At 45.7% G+C, this 19,988-nt stretch overlaps 1 protein-coding gene across 1 annotated transcript in view; it reads left to right on the forward strand.

Annotated features, from left to right (window-relative positions):
* LOC122808199 (adaptin ear-binding coat-associated protein 1-like) overlaps positions 1–15,022 on the forward strand; it is a 477,147-nt gene extending 462,125 nt beyond the window's left edge. The window contains exons 6-7 of the mRNA XM_044079168.1: positions 14,479–14,644; positions 14,859–15,022. Of these exons, the coding sequence (XP_043935103.1) occupies positions 14,479–14,644; positions 14,859–15,022 (330 nt within the window). The remainder of the gene's footprint in view (positions 1–14,478; positions 14,645–14,858) is intronic.
* Positions 15,023–19,988: the final 4,966 nt, after the last annotated feature.

The raw sequence follows: 19,988 nt of genomic DNA on the forward strand, positions 1-19,988 counted from the left end.
CCGTTGGGGACTCTTTCTTGCCTCAGCCGATGTCAGAAAAAGTGAATATCTGTTTAACTTGTGGGAAACAAATACCTCATAAAGATTTCCACTCTTACTGCTTACCTTGTTTAGGCCCAGACCACGACGTAGCAGCTTGTTTAGCCTGTGCTTCTTTCAACCGACGGACGCTTAGACGTCAGTCGGAGTTTGCTGAACAGTTTTTCGGCTCAGATTTTGCGTACATAATGCCATCGGATCCTCCGACTTCTCAAGTTATTAAGAAACGCAAAGAAAAGGACCGACACTTGCGGTCCGTGGTTTCGGCCGAAACCGCGGTTAAGCAAACCGCGAGTGTCTCGGTTTCGGCCGAAACCAAGCAAACGGTTCTATCTTCAGCCGAATCCATGACTACTACCGAGGCCCCTTCTACCCTGGTTGAATCGGCCTCTGAAATTCAGCCTGCTACTGTGGTTTCACAAGAATTATCGGACACCATCCCTTTGGATGTTTCAACCCCTGCACGTGGTGCTGCTAGGCCGCCTGCAGCCATGTCCATAAAGGCCTTTGCCAGGGCTAAAGCAGCCAAAACTTCTAAATCTGTGCCTGTTAAGCCCCCCTCTCACAGGCCCAGTTCCAGTTCCCAAATGCTCACTCTGGCAGAGGATCTCATCTCTTTAATAAGGGGATCCCAATCTCATCCAGACAGGGCCTCTCAACCTCCTCCAGAAAAGAGACCTAGAGCAGAGCCCCCTGAGCCACTGTCCTCAGATGATTCTTCTGATGATACAGACAATACAGACCATCCAGAGGCTCCTTTTTCTACTTATGAAGACTCCGATGCTGAGGAATCGATTCCTTCTGCCTCCCCACCAGAGGAATTTTCCTTTGGGGAAACCTTACATGCCATGAGAGAGCAATTCCAATGGCAGGGACAAGATTTCTCAGATTCAAGGAAAAGGCTTAGGACTTTTTTGCATTTACCACAACATAGGCCTTTAGCTATACCTCCAGTTCTCCCTGTTGTAGATGATGCATTTAATGATGCTTGCACTGCTCCTGATACTTTGCCTCCAGCCCCTGCTAAGCCCGATAGGTTCTACAGGGTCCCGGACACACATCATTTATACAAGGCTCCTTTTGCAGATCCCGAGACTATCTCCCAGGGGCCTAAGGCAGTAGCTTCGACCTCAGTTAAAAACCCTCTTCCTTCTGAAAGGGAATCCAGGTCCTTAGAGAGATGGGGTAAAAAAGTATACACCTCTGCTACTCTCTCAGCTAGGGCATTGAACTGTCAGTTTTATATGATCCAATACCAGGAGTTTATGCTTGATCAGTTAACTAAGAAATTGTCCTCTGATGATTCTTTAGATAAGAAATCTGTTCTAGAAATGGTGCATAACATTCAGCAGGTTAGTAACCATTCTTTAAAATGTGGCTATGATGCACTGGAGGCTTCCTTTAGATCAGCCATGACTGGCACAGTTATAAGAAGGCATGCATGGTTGAAAGAACAGGTCTTGCCGGATCATGTTAAAGCAAAACTATTAGATGCTCCTATGGATAAGGTCAGTTTATTTGGTTCTCCTGCTCAACAGGTACTGAAGAAAATGGAAGAGAAGGCAAAATCTGTACAAACAGTGAAAGATTTCTTACAGGTTCAGCCTCCAAGGTTTAGCAGGAACTGGCCTTCCAAAAATTGGTCCTTTCCAGACTCCTCTAAAACTCAGAGAGGCAGGAACAGGCGTTCAAGAGGCAGAAATCAATCCAGAGGAGGTGCCTACAGGGGACGCCAGTGGCAAGGTAACAACCAGCGAGGCACAGACACAACTACTACCACTGCAACAGGACAATCACAGTGACTTGGCTCTGACACCGCCTACCAGGGAACAAATAGCAGCACCCTTAGGCGGAAAGTTAGCCTTATTTTCAAAAAACTGGCACTACATCACAAGAGACAAGTGGATTTTGCAAACTATAGACCAAGGCTACAGGTTTAATTTCCATACTTTACCAGGAAAAAGAGGAATGCCAAACCTACCACCAAATCAAAAGACAGAAGCTCTAAATCAAATAGCTCAATTAGTAAAGATGAGAGCTGTGGAAAGGGTACCATCTATGGAACAAGGAAAGGGATTTTACTCCAGACTATTCCTGGTACCAAGAAAAGAGAAAAATTGGAGGCCTATTCTCGACCTGTCCGCTTTAAACACATTCATTATTGTTCCAAAATTCAAAATGCTGACCCTACAGCAACTTCTTCCCATGCTGGGCAAGGAGTATTGGCTGGTGACTCTAGATCTCAAGGAGGCATACCTGCACGTCCCCATACGACCAAATTGTAGAATATACCTCAGATTTCTTGCAGGATCAGAGCATTATCAATTCTCAGCATTGCCCTTTGGCTTATCTACTGTGCCCAGAGTGTTCACGAAATGCCTGGCATCAGTAATCGCTCACTGCAGGCTTCAGGGAATCAAAATATATCCATACCTGGACGACTGCCTGATACAAGCGGACAACAAAAACAAGCTAACAGAAGACTTACAAAGAGTCATTCGCTTACTGCAAGCCCTGGGATATACAGTCAATATAAAGAAATCAAGACTGACACCAACCCAAAGAATAACCTTCTTAGGTGCAGAATTGGACACAGTAAAACAGATGGCATTCCTAACTGCAGAAAAACAAGAACAACTTCCTCTCTACTTCTTGGCATTAACAAAGCAGAACAAACTAACAGCAAGGAAAGTACTGCAGGCCTTGGGCTTCATGGCATCCTGCATAATCCTGGTCCCTCATGCCAGACTGCATATGAGAAAGCTACAGTGGTACCTGAAGAATTTATGGTCTCAACACAGGCACAGCCTAGAAACCGAAATACCACTAATCCCATGCCTGAAACAAGAGTTCCTATGGTGGGCTCAGGCATGCCAGTCAAACCCATGTTTGCCCTTCCACAGCATTCAACCAAGCCAAACCATCACAACGGATGCCTCAGACCTCGGTTGGGGGGCCCACATGCTGGACAAGTGCATACAAGGCTTATGGACTCCAGATCAGCTGCACCTGCACATAAATCAAAAGGAAATGCTGGCAGTCAAACTAGCAATCCAGAATTTCAGACCATTCCTCCAAGAAGGGCAGTTGATGATAAGGACAGACAACACCACAGTCATGTGGTACATCAACAAACAGGGAGGCACTCATTCATACCCTCTATGCCGGATGGCACTGGACCTATGGAATATGGCTCTGAGCTACAACGTTCAGTTACAAGCAATTTTTGTACCGGGAAAAGAAAACATCTTAGCAGACATATTAAGCAGAACTACCTTGGATGCTCACGAATGGATGCTACACCCGGACATCTTCAAGGTCATCACAAAGAAATGGGGACTGCCACAAATAGACCTATTCGCATCCCCACTCAATCACCAGCTCAAGAAATTCTGCACAAGGACGTACCACCCACTTGCTTGGAAGGTGGACTCTCTATCCTTCAGTTGGAAAGGCCTGACAGCATATGCATTCCCACCGCTTCCTTTGATGCACAAGGTGCTTTTGAAAATCAAAGAGGAACGTCCAAGGATCATTCTGATAGCTCCAGACTGGCCAAGACAACATTGGTGCCCATTACTGAGGAGCATGTCTCGGGGGAAAATGTGGACACTACCCCTGATTCCTTTGCTGTTAACTCAGAACGACTACAACACCCTGCATCCAAACCTGAAAACTCTGCAGCTGACTGCCTGGAACATTACATAAGAGCAACTAACCCAGATTTATCCCAAAGGGTTAAAGACATTATCCTTGAGGCCCGCAGACCCTCAACAAGAAGGAACTATGCAGGAAAATGGAAAAGGTTTCTCATTTGGAGTACTGAAAGGGGAAAAGATGTGTCAAAGGTAGACATTGCCAACATCCTGGAGTATTTGGCAGAGCTTCTCCATACAGGCCTGTCCTATTCCTCCATCAAGATACATGCATCAGCTATTTCTGCAGAATACAGCTTGATCCCCTGTCTTCTCGCATCCTCTACTCAGGCAGTTTCTGAGAGGAATTAAAATGTAAAACCTCCTAGGAAACCACCATTACCAGCATGGGACTTGAACTTTGTGCTAGAAAAATTGACACTCCCCTTTGAACCAGCAGCAACAGCAGATCTTCAACACCTATCCTGGAAAACTGCTTTTCTACTGGCAATTACCTCAGCAAGAAGGGTTTCTGAGCTACAGGCTTTAATGGCAGTACAACCCTTCCTAATCTTCCATCAAGATAGAGTGTCCATGAGAACAAATCCTACATTTATGCCTAAGGTGGTATCCAGAGTGTCTTTAAACCAGGCTATCCACCTACCTACCTTCTTCCCCAATCCACAGAACAGGGGGGAAAGACTGCTGCATACTTTGGATGTACATAGACAGTTGCGCTACTACCTGGACAGAACCAAGGGCAATAGAAAAACTGACCAGCTTCTGGTAGCATATGCAACAGGAAGGGAAGGAAAAGCAATTTCAAAACAGACAATCTCCAAGTGGATAGGAAATTGCATCAGATTCTGTTACTCCTACCATGGAAAGCAAACTCCACAGAACATTCTACAAGGGCTACAGCCACTACCACAGCTTTCTTACGAGGAGTGGCTATCAAGGACATTATAGAGGCTGCTACTTGGACCTCCGTGCATACATTTGCCAAGCATTATAACTTACCTTTATACTCTAGATCCCGAGCAGGGTTTGCCACTGCTGTTTTGCAAGGGATCCTAACTACACCATAATTTCTTCTTCCTCCCTCCTCCCCTAGTTTGGCTATGGTATTCTGCCCATTTGTAAGGACTGCAGATGCATCCTTGAAGGACATAGTACAGTTTTGTACCTACCATAAATGTAGATGTCCGAACAGGAATGCATCTGCAGTCAGGATTACCCACCCTCCTTCCCCTCTGTGGTATTCCCAGGGTATTTGCCCATCTAATAGCTAGCTTGGGGGGATCTCTTATGGTGTATTTGTTGGTATATATGTACATACATGCTTATTTTTTGTATTTGCCTTCTACTTTTTGGAAACATTGGCATTTATCCAAAATTTAGCTACCCAAGAGGGCAACTGGCATCTGGGGCAAGAAACACTGAGGAAAATGGCGTCGGCTGATGCCTTTATACCCGAAGAACTGCAGCTATGACGTCGGGTGAAGTGCGACACCAGCCGAGGCCAGACCCAGACTTTGGAATCCGGCCGACCGAAGGGCTGCCTGACGACAGGACAACCCATTTGTAAGGACTGCAGATGCATTCCTGTTCGGACATCTACATTTATGGTAGGTACAAAACTGTACTTTGTACAGAATGCTCTGACAGCCTTCAAGGACCACATTCTTCCAGGGCATTTAATGGTAAAGACGGACAACACCACTGTTATGTGGTACATAAACAAGCAGCGGGGAACCCACTCATACCTTCTCTGCAGACTAGCCATGGCTCTGTGGAACACAGCCTTGACTACCGAGTGCACCTACAGGCTCAATTCCTGCCAGGAAAGCTAAATACACTGGCAGACGAAGTAAGCAGAAATCTCATGGACCCACATGAGTGGAAACTGGAACCAAAGATATTCAACATGTTGAGAAACAAATGGGGGGGAGCCCAGAGATAGACCTGTTTGCCTCCCACCAGAACTACCAATTGGAAAAATTCTGCACAAGGACTCCCCACAAACAAGCTTGGAAAGTGGATGACCTGTCCTTCACCTATCAGTTTATGCCTTCCCCCTCTGCCTCTCCTCTCCGGGGTACTACTAAAGCTCAAACAGGACAAACCAAGGACGATACTGATTGCACCAGACTGGCCACACCAACACTGGTGTACCCCCTTTTGCACAGTGCCACTGCTGGCACCATGGCACCTGCTATCCCAGCAGGATAGCAAGATTCTGTACCCACAGCTTCAAATCCTGAACCTGGCAGCTTGGCTAATTACCTGATGTCTCCGTTACCATCCCTCAGTAAGCAAGTGTTGGATGTCATTCTGGTGGCAAGGAGGCCTAGTACTAGAAAATCCTATGCTGAAAAAAGGAAAATATTCTGTTCCTGGAATCAAACTCGGGGGATGGGCACAGCAGCACCCAATTTACCTCTGATTCTTCAGTACTTAGCTGAGATGCTTCACAAGGGCCTTTCCTTTTCCTCCATCAAAATTCATGCCTCAGCCATTTCGGCTCATTACAACACAGAACCACCTCTCTTCTCTCATCCACTGCTGAAGCAGTTCCTCAGATGGGCCAAAAACTTAAGACCACCCTGGAGAACCCCTACTCCAGCCTGGGACCTGAACTTTGTATTGGAAAAACTCACTGTACCTCTTTTTGAGCCAGCTGCAAATGCAGAGTTAAATTCTTTTCTTGGAAAATAGCCTTCCTTTTAGCAATCACTTCAGCAAGAAGGGTGTCTGAATTACAGGCCCTTGTGGCAGTGGAGCTTTTCATCATTTTTCATGCGGACAGGGTGTCCCTCAGGGCCAATCCCTCCTTCATGCCCAAGGTGGTATCCAGTGTGGCCCTTAAATCAGTCCATTCATTTTCCAACCTTCTTTTCTAATCCACAGGACAAAGGGGAATGAATACTGCACTCCTTAGATGTGCACAGACAACTTAGCTTTTATTTGGACAGGACTAAACCTCTCAGGAAATCTGAACAGCTGCTGGTTGCATTTGCTGCAGGGGCAGAGGGGAAGGCCATTTCAAAGCAAACCATTTCTAAATGGATAGTCCATTGCATTTATTTCTGCTATAAGTACCATGGAAAACCTACCCCACAGGGAATAAGACCACATTCAACCAGGGCTGCATCTACTTCTACAGCCTTTCTCAGAGGTGTCCCTACAAGAGACATCCTAGAAGCTGTTCCCTGGAGTTCTGTACACACCTTCAACAAGCATCACCATTTGCCAGTTTTCTCTAAATCCAGAGCTGGCTTTGCCACTGCAGTCTTGCAGGGCCTTGTAGCTGGTCCTAATGCTATCTAATTTCCTCCCCCCATCCTTAGCTTTGGGAATCTATCCAAATGTGATGACTGCAACAGTGAAACACTAAGAAGATAGTACAGTTGTGTACACTTACATAAATGTAGATGGCAGAGTGTATTCACTGTTGCAGTCCTAATTATCCTCCCTCCAGCCCCCCGACTTCTATTGGCTATACCTCTATTCTTGCTTTCTATGGTTAAAGCTTTTTGGTGCATTTGCTTTTCTGTTGGAGGTGTAACTTTGTTTATATAATTGCTTCACATTATGGGGGCACCTGACATCTGGGGCAAGAATAAATGATGTAATGGCGTCGGCTGCATGCTTTATACCCCTGATGTCATGGAGGATGAGACAGCAACCGACGCAGGACCCAAGACTTTGATAATCAGGCCGACTGAGGGCTATTGCAAGCAGATAACCCAAATGTTATGACTTCAACCATGAATACACTCTAACATCTACATATATGGTAAGTGTACACAGTTGTACTTTCTGCACTTTGAGTATGGTGACCAAAAAAATCCATATGGACATATATTTATGGTAAGTGGGCTATCTGTTACTGTAAAGTACATAAGCTTGCAAATACCGACTTTCACAGCAGTCTTAATATATTTTAGGAAAACCTTGGCAGAGCCTTCAGCCAGATTGTTTAGTTATTCCCTGATGTTTCCCAGTTTGTACAACTTACGACTCAGACACTTAATAGTCCTAATGCCCATAGGATCACAGATGTATAAACCTTCTTTCGAAAACAGTCTAGGTTTAGCGTTAATCCATAAAATAAACACTGAGACCCAGAAATTATCCAGTAAACTGATAAAGCAGGTGTGAGGAAAACCGAGAAGGCTGTATGGTGCTTTCTCATAATCTGGGTTTCACTGGAATGATCCTGTAGATGTTAGATTGCTGGAAAGGATTAGCTGTATCCACTAATCCTTTTCCGTGAGAGGAAGGTTAGTTGATCTTTGAGGGAGAGATGCTTGCAGCACTGTAAGCTTACTCTGTTGTATTTGCATTCAGATACTCTTGAGCACTTTGTGTAGACTGCTGGCTTTAGGTTTGTATGTTGTAGTTATATTTTTGCTTTGTTTTTCATTTATTGCATTGAAGAATTTGCTGAAGTTACAAATGTCTCAGTGAAAGAAAAAAATATGATGCAACTTAACATATCTGTGTGAGACCTATGCCAGCTGATCCTGAATGAGCAGTAACACGAAATTGCATTTGTGGGATGACCTTTCAGAAATGTTGAGTATTTCATACAGCTAACATCTGTGTGTGTATGTGTGTATATAGACCTAGATATATTAGAGATGTGTGTATTTTTTTAATCCAGAAGAAAGGGTTTTTTTCAGTATGTTGAGCACCATCACGGCAGACGGTGACCTGTGGAAGAAAAACACCAGTCAGCTATATGAGCAAGATGGCTTGATAGTGAGTTCATGGGCATGAGTTATGTTAAAAAAAAAAAAAAAATTATAGGATGACCAAATTTGTTCAACAGTATGTGTGGCAAAATTTACTTCAGAGGAGGTAGGTGAGGTCAGTTTTACCTTTGCCTGAAGGTGAAGTGATGTCAGGGTTAATTCTGTAAATTATGGGGAATGAAGCCTCCAAAGGGAGAAAGTTACTTTTGGATTGGTTGGCATCCTGATGTCCTTCAAGGATGCATCTGCAGTCCTTACATATAGGTTGTCCTGATTCCAAAGTCTGGGTCCGGCACCGGCTGATGTCGCCCTTTCCCTGACGTCAGAGCGCCTGGGGTATAAAAGAGTCAGCCGACGCCATCTTCCTCAGTCTTTCTTGCCGCGTGGTGCCCGAAGCAGAAGCAGTTCGCAAGTGCCGGTCGGCCAGCTCCTGTAAATTCAGTTACCGAAGACTTCAAAAAGCTAAGTACCCCGTTGGGGACTCTTTCTTGCCTCAGCCGATGTCGGATCAAACGCTTAAAGTTAATAATTGCTTGACTTGTGGGAAACATATCTCATAAGGATTTCCATTCCTACTGCCTCCCTTGCCTAGGCCCAGACCACGACGTCTCGGCCTGTACTGCCTGTGCCTCCTTTAATCGACGCACTCTTAGGCGTCGGTCGGAGTTTGCAGAGGAATTTTTTGGGGCTAGTTTTTCTTATAAAATGCCGCTGGAGACTCCGACTTCTCATTTAACCAAAAAACGGAAGGACAAGGACCGACACACGCGGACCGTGGTTTCGGCTGAAACCACACCTAGGCCTACCGCGAGTGTCTCGGTCTCTGCTGAAACAGAGTCCTTGGTACTTGCGACCGTGGAAACGGTACAACAGACAGCCTCGGCCCCGGAGGCTTCTTCCGAGTCTGTTATGGATTTTCCCTCGGAAACCGGTGTTCAGGAAACTACCGACGACATTCCCTTAGACAAGACTACCCCAGCACGTGGAGCAGCCAGGCCCCCTGCATCCATGTCCATTAAAGCATTCACTAGGGCTAAAGCTGCTAAGCAACAAAAAACTCTGCCTCCCAAGACTATTTCTCAGGGATCCACTACAGGTTCACAGATACTAAGTTTGGCTGAGGATCTTATTTCCTTAATCAGGGGATCCCAGCCTCATCCGGACAGGGGCTCTCAACACCCTCTAGACAAAAGGCCCAGGGCTGAGTCCGCTGATCCTCAGTCCTCTGATGAGGCCTCTGATGGCTCTGCTCTATCAGATTACCAGGAGGAGGCCTTCACGGCCTACGAGGATTCTGATGCAGAGGAATCCATTCCCTCTGCCTCCCCTCCTGAAGAGCTGTCCTTTGGGGAGACCCTTCACTCCATGAGAGAGCATTTCCAACGGCAGGGCCAGGATTTCTCCGATTCCAGGAAAAGATTAAGGACTTTTCTTCATTTACCTCGGCATAGACCTTTGGCTATTCCTCCTGTTTTAAGTGTCATTGATGTGTATTCAAGTCTAGCACTACCCTTGACACCCTTCCTCTGGCTCCTGTTAAACCAGATAGGTACTACAGGGTCCCGAACTCACATAATTTCCTTTACAAGGCCCACTCTGCTGAGGGTCCCGAACTCACATAATTTCCTTTACAAGGCCCACTCTGCTGACCCAGAAACTATTTCCCAGGGTCCTAAAGGGGTTGCAGCTGCCACTACTAAAAATCCACTCCCCTCTGAAAGGAGTCCAGGGCTTTAGAGAGATGGGGGTAAAAAAGTGTATACTTCTTCCACTCTGTCTATGAGGGCTTTAAATTGTCAATTTCATATGATACAGTACCAAGAGTATTTGTTGGGTGAATTGCAGAAAAAGCTGTCTTCTCCTGAACCCCTAGACCGTAAGTCACTTCAGGATCTGGTACATAATTCACAACAGGTTAGCAACCATTTCTTGCAGTGTGGTTATGATGCATTGGAAGCTTCATGTAGGTCAGCAATGACAGGTGCAGTCATATGTAGACATGCGTGGCTGAAGGAACAATCTCTGCCAGATCATGTTAAGGCTAAGCTTCTGGATGCTCCACTAGAAAAGCAAAAGTTATTTGGCTCCACTGCTCAGGAGGTCTTAAAGAAATTTGAGGAAAAGGCTAAATCTGTACAAACAGTCAAAGATTTCCTCCAGGTACAACCACCAAGATTCAGCAGAAATTGGCCTTCTAAGAATTGGTCTTTTCCGGAAGAGAGATATCAGAGAGACAAGAACAGGCGTGCCAGAGGTAGAGGGCAAGCTAGAGGCTCCTACAGAGGACGTCAGTGGCAGCCTCCTAACCAGTGAGGTAGTGCAGGACCAACAACTGCTGCACAAGGACAGACTCAATGACTTCACCTTGATCCCGCCCACCAGGGCTCAATTAGAAGCACCTTTGGGCGGAAAATTGTCTTTATTCTCAAGAAATTGGCACAGTATTACAAGGGACAAATGGACACTGCAAATAATAGACAAAGGATACAGGTTCCATTTCCATACATTGCCAAAAAGAAAAGTAATGCCAAACCTGCCACCTAATCAAAGGGCAGAGGCTGTAAAACAAATTGCCAACCTATTGCAAATGAAAGCTATAGAAAAGGTTCCTCTTCCAGAACAAGGCCAAGGATTTTATTCCAGACTATTCCTTGTCCCAAGAAAAGAAAAACAATGGAGGCCTGTTCTCGATTTGTCCGCACTCAATACTTATCTCATTGTGCCAAAATTCAAAATGCTGACCCTACAGCAACTCCTTCCCATGCTGGGCAAAGGGGTCTTGGCTGGTAACTCTAGACCTCAAGGAGGCATACCTGCATGTCCCTATCAGACAAAGTTGCAGAAGACACCTCAGATTTCTTGCAGGTTCAGAGCATTATCAATTCTCAGCATTGCCCTTTGGCTTATCTACTGCGCCCAGAGTATTCACGAAATGCCTGGCATCAGTAATTGCACACTGCAGACTTCAGGGGATTCAAATATACCCGTATCTGGACGACTGCCTTATACAAGCGGACAGCCAACAAACTTTGGAAAAACATTTGAATTATGCCATCCGCCTTCTGCAGGCCTTGGGATACACAGTCAACATTCACAAGTCAAGACTTGTACCATCCCAAAGAATAACTTTTCTGGGTGCGGAACTAGATACAACCACCCAAATGGCTTTTCTCACAGAAGAAAAACAGACAACTACCGGATTACTTCAAAAATCTGACCAAACAAACTCAGATGACTGCAAGGAAAATCCTGCAGGCCCTGGGTTACATGGCATCGTGCATTCTTCTGATTCCGCAAGCAAGGCTGCATATGAGAAAACTACAATGGTACCTAAGGAGTTTATGGTCTCAGCACAATCACAGCCTAGAAACTTTGATACCACTCATTCCATGCCTTCAAAAGGAATTCCTGTGGTGGGCCCAAGCAAGCCAGTCAAACAGGGGTCTGCCTTTCAGCAAACCAGTAACCAGCCAAACCATTACCTCGGACGCTTCAGACCATGGATGGGGAGCACACATGGAGGACAGATGCATCCAAGGACTATGGTCTCAAAGAATTGTGCATGCACATAAACCGAAAGGAAATGCTGGCAGTGATACATGCAATCGAGGCCTTCAAGCACTTTCCACATCCAGGCCACCTGCTAATAAGGACAGACAATACCACAGTTATGTGGTACATAAACAAGCAAGGAGGTACCCATTCCTACCCTCTTTGCAGACTAGCAATGAATCTTTGGGAACTTTCCCTAAAACTCAATATAGAGCTGCAAGCCCAGTTTGTGCCAGGAAAAGACAATATACTGGCGGACAGCTTAAGCAGAAATACCATGGATCCACACGAATGGATGCTACACCCAGACATCTTCCTTCAGATAACACAATTTTGGGGAAGGCCGGACATAGATCTTTTTGCCTCCATCCACAATCAACTGAAGAAATTCTGTTCAAGGACATACCACCCACAAGCATGGAAAGTGGACGCCCTCTCTTTCAGCTGGAATACTCTTAACAGTATATGCATTCCCACCTCTTCCACTAATGACCAGGGTCTTACTGAAAATCAGGACAGAGCAGCCAAAAGTGATTCTAATAGCCTCGGACTGGCCAAGGCAGCACTGGTACCCACTGTTACGATGCCTGTCACACACGAAACCGTGGCCTCTACCACAATGGCCACTCCTTCTGACAGCACAGTTACAAAACTCTGCACTCCAGCCTGAAAACCCTGCAGCTGACAGCCTGGAGAATACCTTGACTCCTCACCAGGAAAAGCTATCCAAGAGAGTGAAGGATATCATTATGGAAGCTCGCAGACCTTCCACGAGAAAGGCATATTCAGCAAAATGGAAAAGATTCCACACTTGGAGCACCGCAAAGGGCCTAGATGGCCACAGTGATGAGCATGGCACATATCCTGGAATACTTGGCAGAAATGCTCCACAATGGCCTTTCTTACTCTTCCATAAAAATTCATGCTTCAGCAATTTCAGCAGAATACAATACTGATCCACCTGTCTTCTCTCATCCTCTCCTAAGGCAGTTTCTAAGAGGAATTAAAAACATCAATCCTCCAAGAAAACCACCAGTGCCTACATGGGACCTTAACTTCATGTTGGAAAAGTTGACTCTACCTCCCTTTGAACCAGCAGCATCTTCAGAGTTACAGTTCCTGTCTTGAAGACTGCCTTCCTTCTGGCCATAACCTCAGCAAGAAGAGTATCTGAATTGCAGGCACTCATGGCAGTACAACCATTTCTTATTTTTCATCAGGACAGAGTCTCCTTGAGAACCAATCCTTCATTCATGCCAAAGGTGGTATCCAGGGTCTCATTGAACCAAGCTATTCACCTGCCTATCTTCTTTCCAGATCCGCAAAACAAGGGAGAAAAACTTCTGCATACCCTGGACATTCACAGACAGTTACGCTACTACTTGGACAGAACTAAGACTTTCAGAAAAACTGACCAGCTGTTGGTAGCATATGCTGCAGGCATCCAAGGCAAAGCAATTTCCAAACAATTTCAAAATGGATAGGAAATTGCATTCGATTCTGCTACTCTTATGGGAAAGCTGTGCCAGCTAACATCAGGCCTCATTCCATCAGAGCCACAGCCACCTCCACAGCCTTTTTAAGAGGGGTGGCTACCAAGGACATTTTAGAAGCTGCTACATGGAGCTCCGTGCATACATTTTCCAAGCATTACAATTTGCCCCTATATTCCAGATCCAGAGCAGGCTTTGCTACGGCAGTCCTGCAGGGCATTTTAGCTACACCATCATTTTCTTAGATCCTACCACCCCCAGCTTGGCTGTGGTATTCTACCCATATGTAAGGACTGCAGATGCATCCTTGAAGGACATAGTACAGTTTTGTACCTACCATAAATGTAGATGTCCGATAGGTATGCATCTGCAGTCAGGTTTTCCCTCCCTCCTTCCCCTCTGTGGTATTTCTTGGGTACTTATCCCTCTTATAGCTAGCTGGGGTTATCTATTATGGTGTATTTGTTTTTTATTACTGTGCATGTTTGGAATATTTTGCATTTCTCCAAATTTAGCCTTCCTTAGAGGGCACCTGGCATCTGGGGCAAGAAAAACTGAGGAAGATGGCGTCGGCTGACTCTTTTATACCCCAGGTGCTCTGACGTCGGGGAAAGGGCGACATCAGCCGACGCCGGACCCAGACTTTGGAATCCGGCCGACCGAAGGGCTGCCTGAGGCAGGACAACCCATATGTAAGGACTGCAGATGCATACCTATCGGACATCTACATTTATGATAGGTACAAAACTGTACTTTTGTGAATACACTTTTCAGTGTGCCACAGTTTAATATTCAAAAATGTTGATTAAAAGTGGTGTTTTCTGCAGTGCTGCTGCTATTTTGAACTTCTACATTTCTGAATTGTACAGATCTGATAGCTTCATTGAGAGTTAGTCTGGCAGGGCAGTAACAACTGTTATGGTAGGAGGTAGTCTGACTCTGCTACTAAAGTGAATGTTTTGAACAGTGTTCAGCTTGGTGTCGTTTTTGTTTACACAGAACATGAAGAAGAAGGATGGTGCTTCAAAATCCCGGCCTGCAAGTGGCAGGTGGCCTTGGTCTTCTTCCACCCCCACCAGGTGGGAAAGTAACATGCCCTTTGCCAATGGATCACAGTTACCAAACCAGATTACAGAGATGCCAGCACAGAAACCACCTAGCACAGGTAATGATGAATGCCACAGTCTTTACATTTTTCTGGAAGGGTCTAAATTTTGACTGCTTGTATAAGGGCAAAAACAAATATTTCATGAAATATCACGTCTGAAATAACTCAGTCATTTAGTATTAATTTGAGTTTTTATATTAAAATGTTTGCTGTGTTACTGCTTAATTTGTAATCTATTTATTTAATCTGTTTATTTTACTTGGTTATATAGATGATGATAAATGTTGGAATTATCAAAAAGACATGAAATTAAGCAATTTGGATTTTATCGCCATGGATATAACTTACAGAATTTTATCTTATGAAAATGAAATGTCAGTTAATAATCATTCTCCTTGCTTTGGTGGCAGTCATGAGCAGCACCTGGTGCTGTAAGTGATTGCATTTTTAAAGCTGTAGTTGGTACACAGTTTGTGACTCCCTACTGGATCTCAACGGCTAGATCCACTTTCATAAGATTTTTTCTGCTTCCTAAGCTGATGTCCTTCAAGGATGCATCTGCAGTCATAACATATGGGTTGTCCTGCCTCAGGCAGCACTTCGGTCGGCCGGATTCCAAAGTCTGGGTCTGGCCTCGGCTGATGTCGCACTTTCCCCGACGTCAGAGCGTCTCTGGTATAAAAGCATCAGCCGACGCCATTTTCCTCTGTCTTTCTTGCAGCGCGGTGCCCGAAGCAGAAGCAGTTCACAAGTGCCGGTCGGTCAGATCCTGTGATTGCTACCGAAGACTTTGAAAAAGCTAAGTACCCCGTTGGGGACTCTTTCTTGCCTCAGCCGATGTCAGATAAAGTAAATAATTGTTTAACTTGTGGGAAACAAATACCTCATAAGGATTCCCACTCTTACTGCCTCCCTTGCTTAGGCCCAGACCACGACATCTCTGCCTGTTCAGCCTGTGCTTCCTTCAACCGACGAATTCTTAGACGTCGGTTGGAGTTTGCAGAGGAATTCTTTGGGGCTAATTTTACATATAAGATGCCGTTGGAGACTCCGACATCGCATTTGGTGAAAAAACGGAAGGACAAGGACCGACACTCGCGGCCTGCGGTTTCACGGTTAGGCCTACCGCGAGTGTCTCGGTTTTGGCCGAAACAGAGTCCTCGGTACTTCCTTTAACCGAATCCACTCAACCGACCACCGTGGCCCTGGAGGCCCGGCTGAGTCGGCTACTGAGCTACCTACTGAAACCAGTGTCCAGGAAATGTCCGACACCATTCCTTTGGACAAATCTACCCCTGCACGTGGTGCAGCCAGACCCCTTGCTTCCATGTCTATTAAGGCTTTTTCCAGGGCTAAAGCTTTGCCTCTCAAGACTACCTCTCACAGACCTTCTAGTTCTCAGATCCTCAGCCTTGCAGAGGATCTTGTCTCTTTAATTAGAGGATGTCCTTCATGGATGCATCTGCAGTCATAACAACTGGGTTGTCCTGTCGTCAGGCAGCCCTTCGGTCGGCCGGATTCCAAAGTCTGAGTCCGGCTTCGGCTGATGTCGCACTTCACCCGACGTCATCTCTGCTGGTCTTCGGGTATAAAGGCATCAGCCGACGCCATTTTCCTCTGTCTTTCTTGCCGAGTGGCGCCCGAAGCAGAAGCTGTTCGCAAGTGCCGGTCGGTCAGATCCAGAGATTACTACTACCAAATACTACTTCGAAGACTTCTAAAAAGCTAAGTACCCGTTGGGACTCTTTCTTGCCTCAGCCGATGTCAGAAAAAGTCAATAACTGTTTAACTTGTGGGAAACAAATACCTCATAAAGATTTCCACTCTTACTGTTTGCCTTGCTTAGGCCCAGACCACGACGTAGCAGCCTGTTCGGCCTGCGCTTCCTTCAACCGACGAACGCTAAGGCGTCGGTCGGAGTTTGCTGAACAGTTTTTCGGCTCAGACTTTGCGTACATTATGCCGTCGGACCCTCCGACTACCCAAATTATTAAAAAAACGCAAGGAAAAAGACCGACACTCGCGGTCCACGGTTTCGGCCGAAACCACGGTGAAGCAAGCCGCGAGTGTCTCGGTTTCGGCCGAAACCGAGAAAACTGGTCAATCTCCAGCCGAATCCATGGCTACTACTGAGGCTCCTGCTACCTTACCTGAATCGGCCTCAGAAATTTTGCCTACAACCGTGGTTTCTACTGATTTATCAGACACCATCCCTTTGGATGTCTCTACCCCAGCACGTGGTGCTGCTAGACCCCCTGCAGCCATGTCTATCAAGGCCTTTGCCAGGGCCAAAGCAGCCAAATCTGCTAAGTCAGTGCCTGTTAAACCTCCCTCACACAGGCCCACTTCTAGTTCACAAATGCTTACTCTGGCAGAAGATTTAATATCCTTAATTAGGGGATCCCAATTTCACCCAGACAGGGCCTCTCAGCCCCCTGAAAAGAGACCTAGGACAGAGCCCCCCGAGCCAGTGTCCTCTGAGGCTTCTGCGGATGACTCCGACATTTCAGAACAGCCAGAGGACCCTTTTTCTACATATGAAGACTCCGATGCTGAAGAATCCATTCCAGCTGCCTCTCCACCAGAGGAGTTTTCCTTTGGGGAAACCTTGCATGCCATGAGAGAACAATTCCAATAGCAGGGACAAGATTTCTCAGACTCAAGAAAAAGGCTTAGGACTTTTCTACACTTACCACAACATAGGCCCTTAGCTATACCTCCTGTTTTACCTGTTGTGGATGACGCATTTAATGATGTCTGCACTGCTCCTGATTCTTTACCTCCAGCCCCTGCCAAACCTGATAGATATTACAGGGTACCTGACACTCATCACCACCTATACAAGGCCCCTCTGGCAGACTCCGAAACTATTTCCCAGGGGCCTAAGGCAGTAGCTTCGACCACAGCGAAAAACCCTATTCCTTCAGAAAGGGAATCCAGGTCCTTAGACAGATGGGGGGAAAAAAGTTTACACCTCTGCTACTCTCTCAGCTAGAGCTTTAAACTGTCAATTTCACATGATCCAATACCAAGAGTTTATGCTTGATCAGTTAACTAAAAAAGTATCCTCTGATGAATCTTTAGACAAGAAATATGTATTAGAAATGATAAATAACATACAACAAGTTAGTAACCATTCCTTAAAATGTGGCTATGATGCACTGGAGGCTTCATTTAGATCAGCCATGACTGGCACAGTGATAAGAAGACATGCATGGCTGAAAGAACAGGTCTTACCGGATCATGTTAAAGCAAAGCTATTGGATGCTCCCATGGATAAGGCCAGTTTATTTGGTACACCTGCCCAGCAGGTTATGAAGAAAATGGAAGAAAAGGCAAAATCTGTACAAACAGTTAAAGATTTCTTACAGGTTCAGCCCCCAAGGTTTAGCAGGAACTGGCCTGCCAAAAATTGGTCCTTTCCTGACTCCACAAGATCCCAAAGGGGCAGAAACAGACGACCCAGAGGCAGAAATCAATCCAGAGGAGGTGCCTACAGAGGACGACAGTGGCAAGGTAATAACAGAGGCACAGACACAACCACTGCCACTGCAACAGGACAATCACAGTGACTTGACTCTAACTCCGCCTACCAGGGAGCAAATAGCAGCACCATTAGGCGGAAAGTTAGCCTTATTTTCAAAAATTGGCACTATATCACAAAAGACAAGTGGATTTTGCAAACCATAGACCAAGGCTACGGTTCCCCTTCCACACCTTGCCAGTAAACAGCGGAATGCCAAACCTGCCTCCAAATCAAAAAATAGAAGCTCTACAGCAGATAACGAAATTATCCAAGATGAGAGCTGTGGAAAGAGTGCCAATAACAGAACAGGGCAAAGGATTCTACTCCAGACTCTTCCTAGTACCAAGAAAAGAAAAGTTGGAGACCTATTCTCGACCTGTCCATCTTAAACACATATATCATTGTCCCAAAATTCAAAATGCTGACCCTACAGCAACTTTTTCCCATGCTGGGCAAGGAGTGTTGGCTGGTAACTCTAGATCTCAAGGAGGCATACCTGCACGTCCCCATTCGACCCAATTGCAGAAGATACCTCAGATTTCTTGCAGGATCAGAGCATTATCAATTCTCAGCATTGCCCTTTGGCTTATCTACTGCGCCCAGAGTATTCACAAAATGCCTGGCATCAGTAATCGCTCACTGCAGACTACAGGGAATCCAAATTTATCCATACCTGGACGACTGCCTGCTACAAGCGGACAACAAAAGCAAGCTTTCAACAGATTTACAAAGGGACATTTACTTGCTACAAGCCCTGGGATACACAGTCAACTTACAAAAGTCAAGGCTGATACCATCCCAGACAAGAACATTCTTGGGCACGGAATTGGACACAGTAAAATAAATGGCATTCCTAACTGCAGAAAAACAAAAAGAACTCCCTCTTTACTTCTTGGCATTAACAAGACAGAACAAACTAACAGCAAGAAAAGTTCTGCAGGCCTTGGGCTTCATGGCATCATGCATAATCTTGGTCCCACATGCCAGACTGCATATGAGAAAACTACAGTGGTACCTAAAGAATTTATGGTCTCAACACAGGCACAGCCTAGAAGCAGAAATACCATTAATCCCATGCCTAAAACAGGAATTCCTCTGGTGGGCCCAAGCATGCCAGTCAAACCCAGGCCTACCCTTCCACAAGTTTCGAACAAGCCAAACCATCACAACAGACGCCTCAGACCTAGGATGGGGGGCGCACATTCTGGACAAATGCATACAAGGATTGTGGACTCGGGACCAGCTGCACCTGCACATAAACCAAAAAGAAATGCTGGCAGTAAAACTGGCAATCCAAAAATTCAGACCATTCCTCAAAGAAGGCCATTTGATGATAAGGACAGACAACACCACATTCATGTGGTACATCAACAAACAGGGAGGCACTCATTCATACCCCCTATGCAGAATGACTTTGGACCTTTGGAATCTGGCTCTCAGCTACAACATCCAGTTACAGGCAATATTTGTACCGGGAAAAGAGAACACCCTAGCAGACATGTTAAGCAGAACCACCTCGGATGCTCACGAATGGATGCTACACCCAGACATCTTCAAGACCATCACAAAGAAATGGGGAATGCCACAAATAGATCTATTCGCTTCCCCTCTCAATCACCAGCTCAAAAAATTCTGCACAAGGACATTCCACCCACTTGCATGGAAGGTGGATTCTCTTTCCTTCAGCTGGACAGATCTGACAGCATATGCATTTCCACCTCTTCCCTTGATACACAAGGTATTACTGAAAATCAAAGAGGAACGTCCAAGGATAATCCTGATAGCTCCGAACTGGCCAATACAACACTGGTACCCATTGCTGAGGAGCATGTCTCGGGAGAAAATGTGGTCAATACCCCTGATGCCTTTGATGTT

Source organism: Protopterus annectens, chromosome 8.part0 (assembly GCF_019279795.1).
Source record: "Protopterus annectens isolate FY-2018-M chromosome 8.part0, PAN1.0, whole genome shotgun sequence".
Classification (NCBI taxonomy): Eukaryota; Metazoa; Chordata; order Ceratodontiformes; family Protopteridae; genus Protopterus; species Protopterus annectens.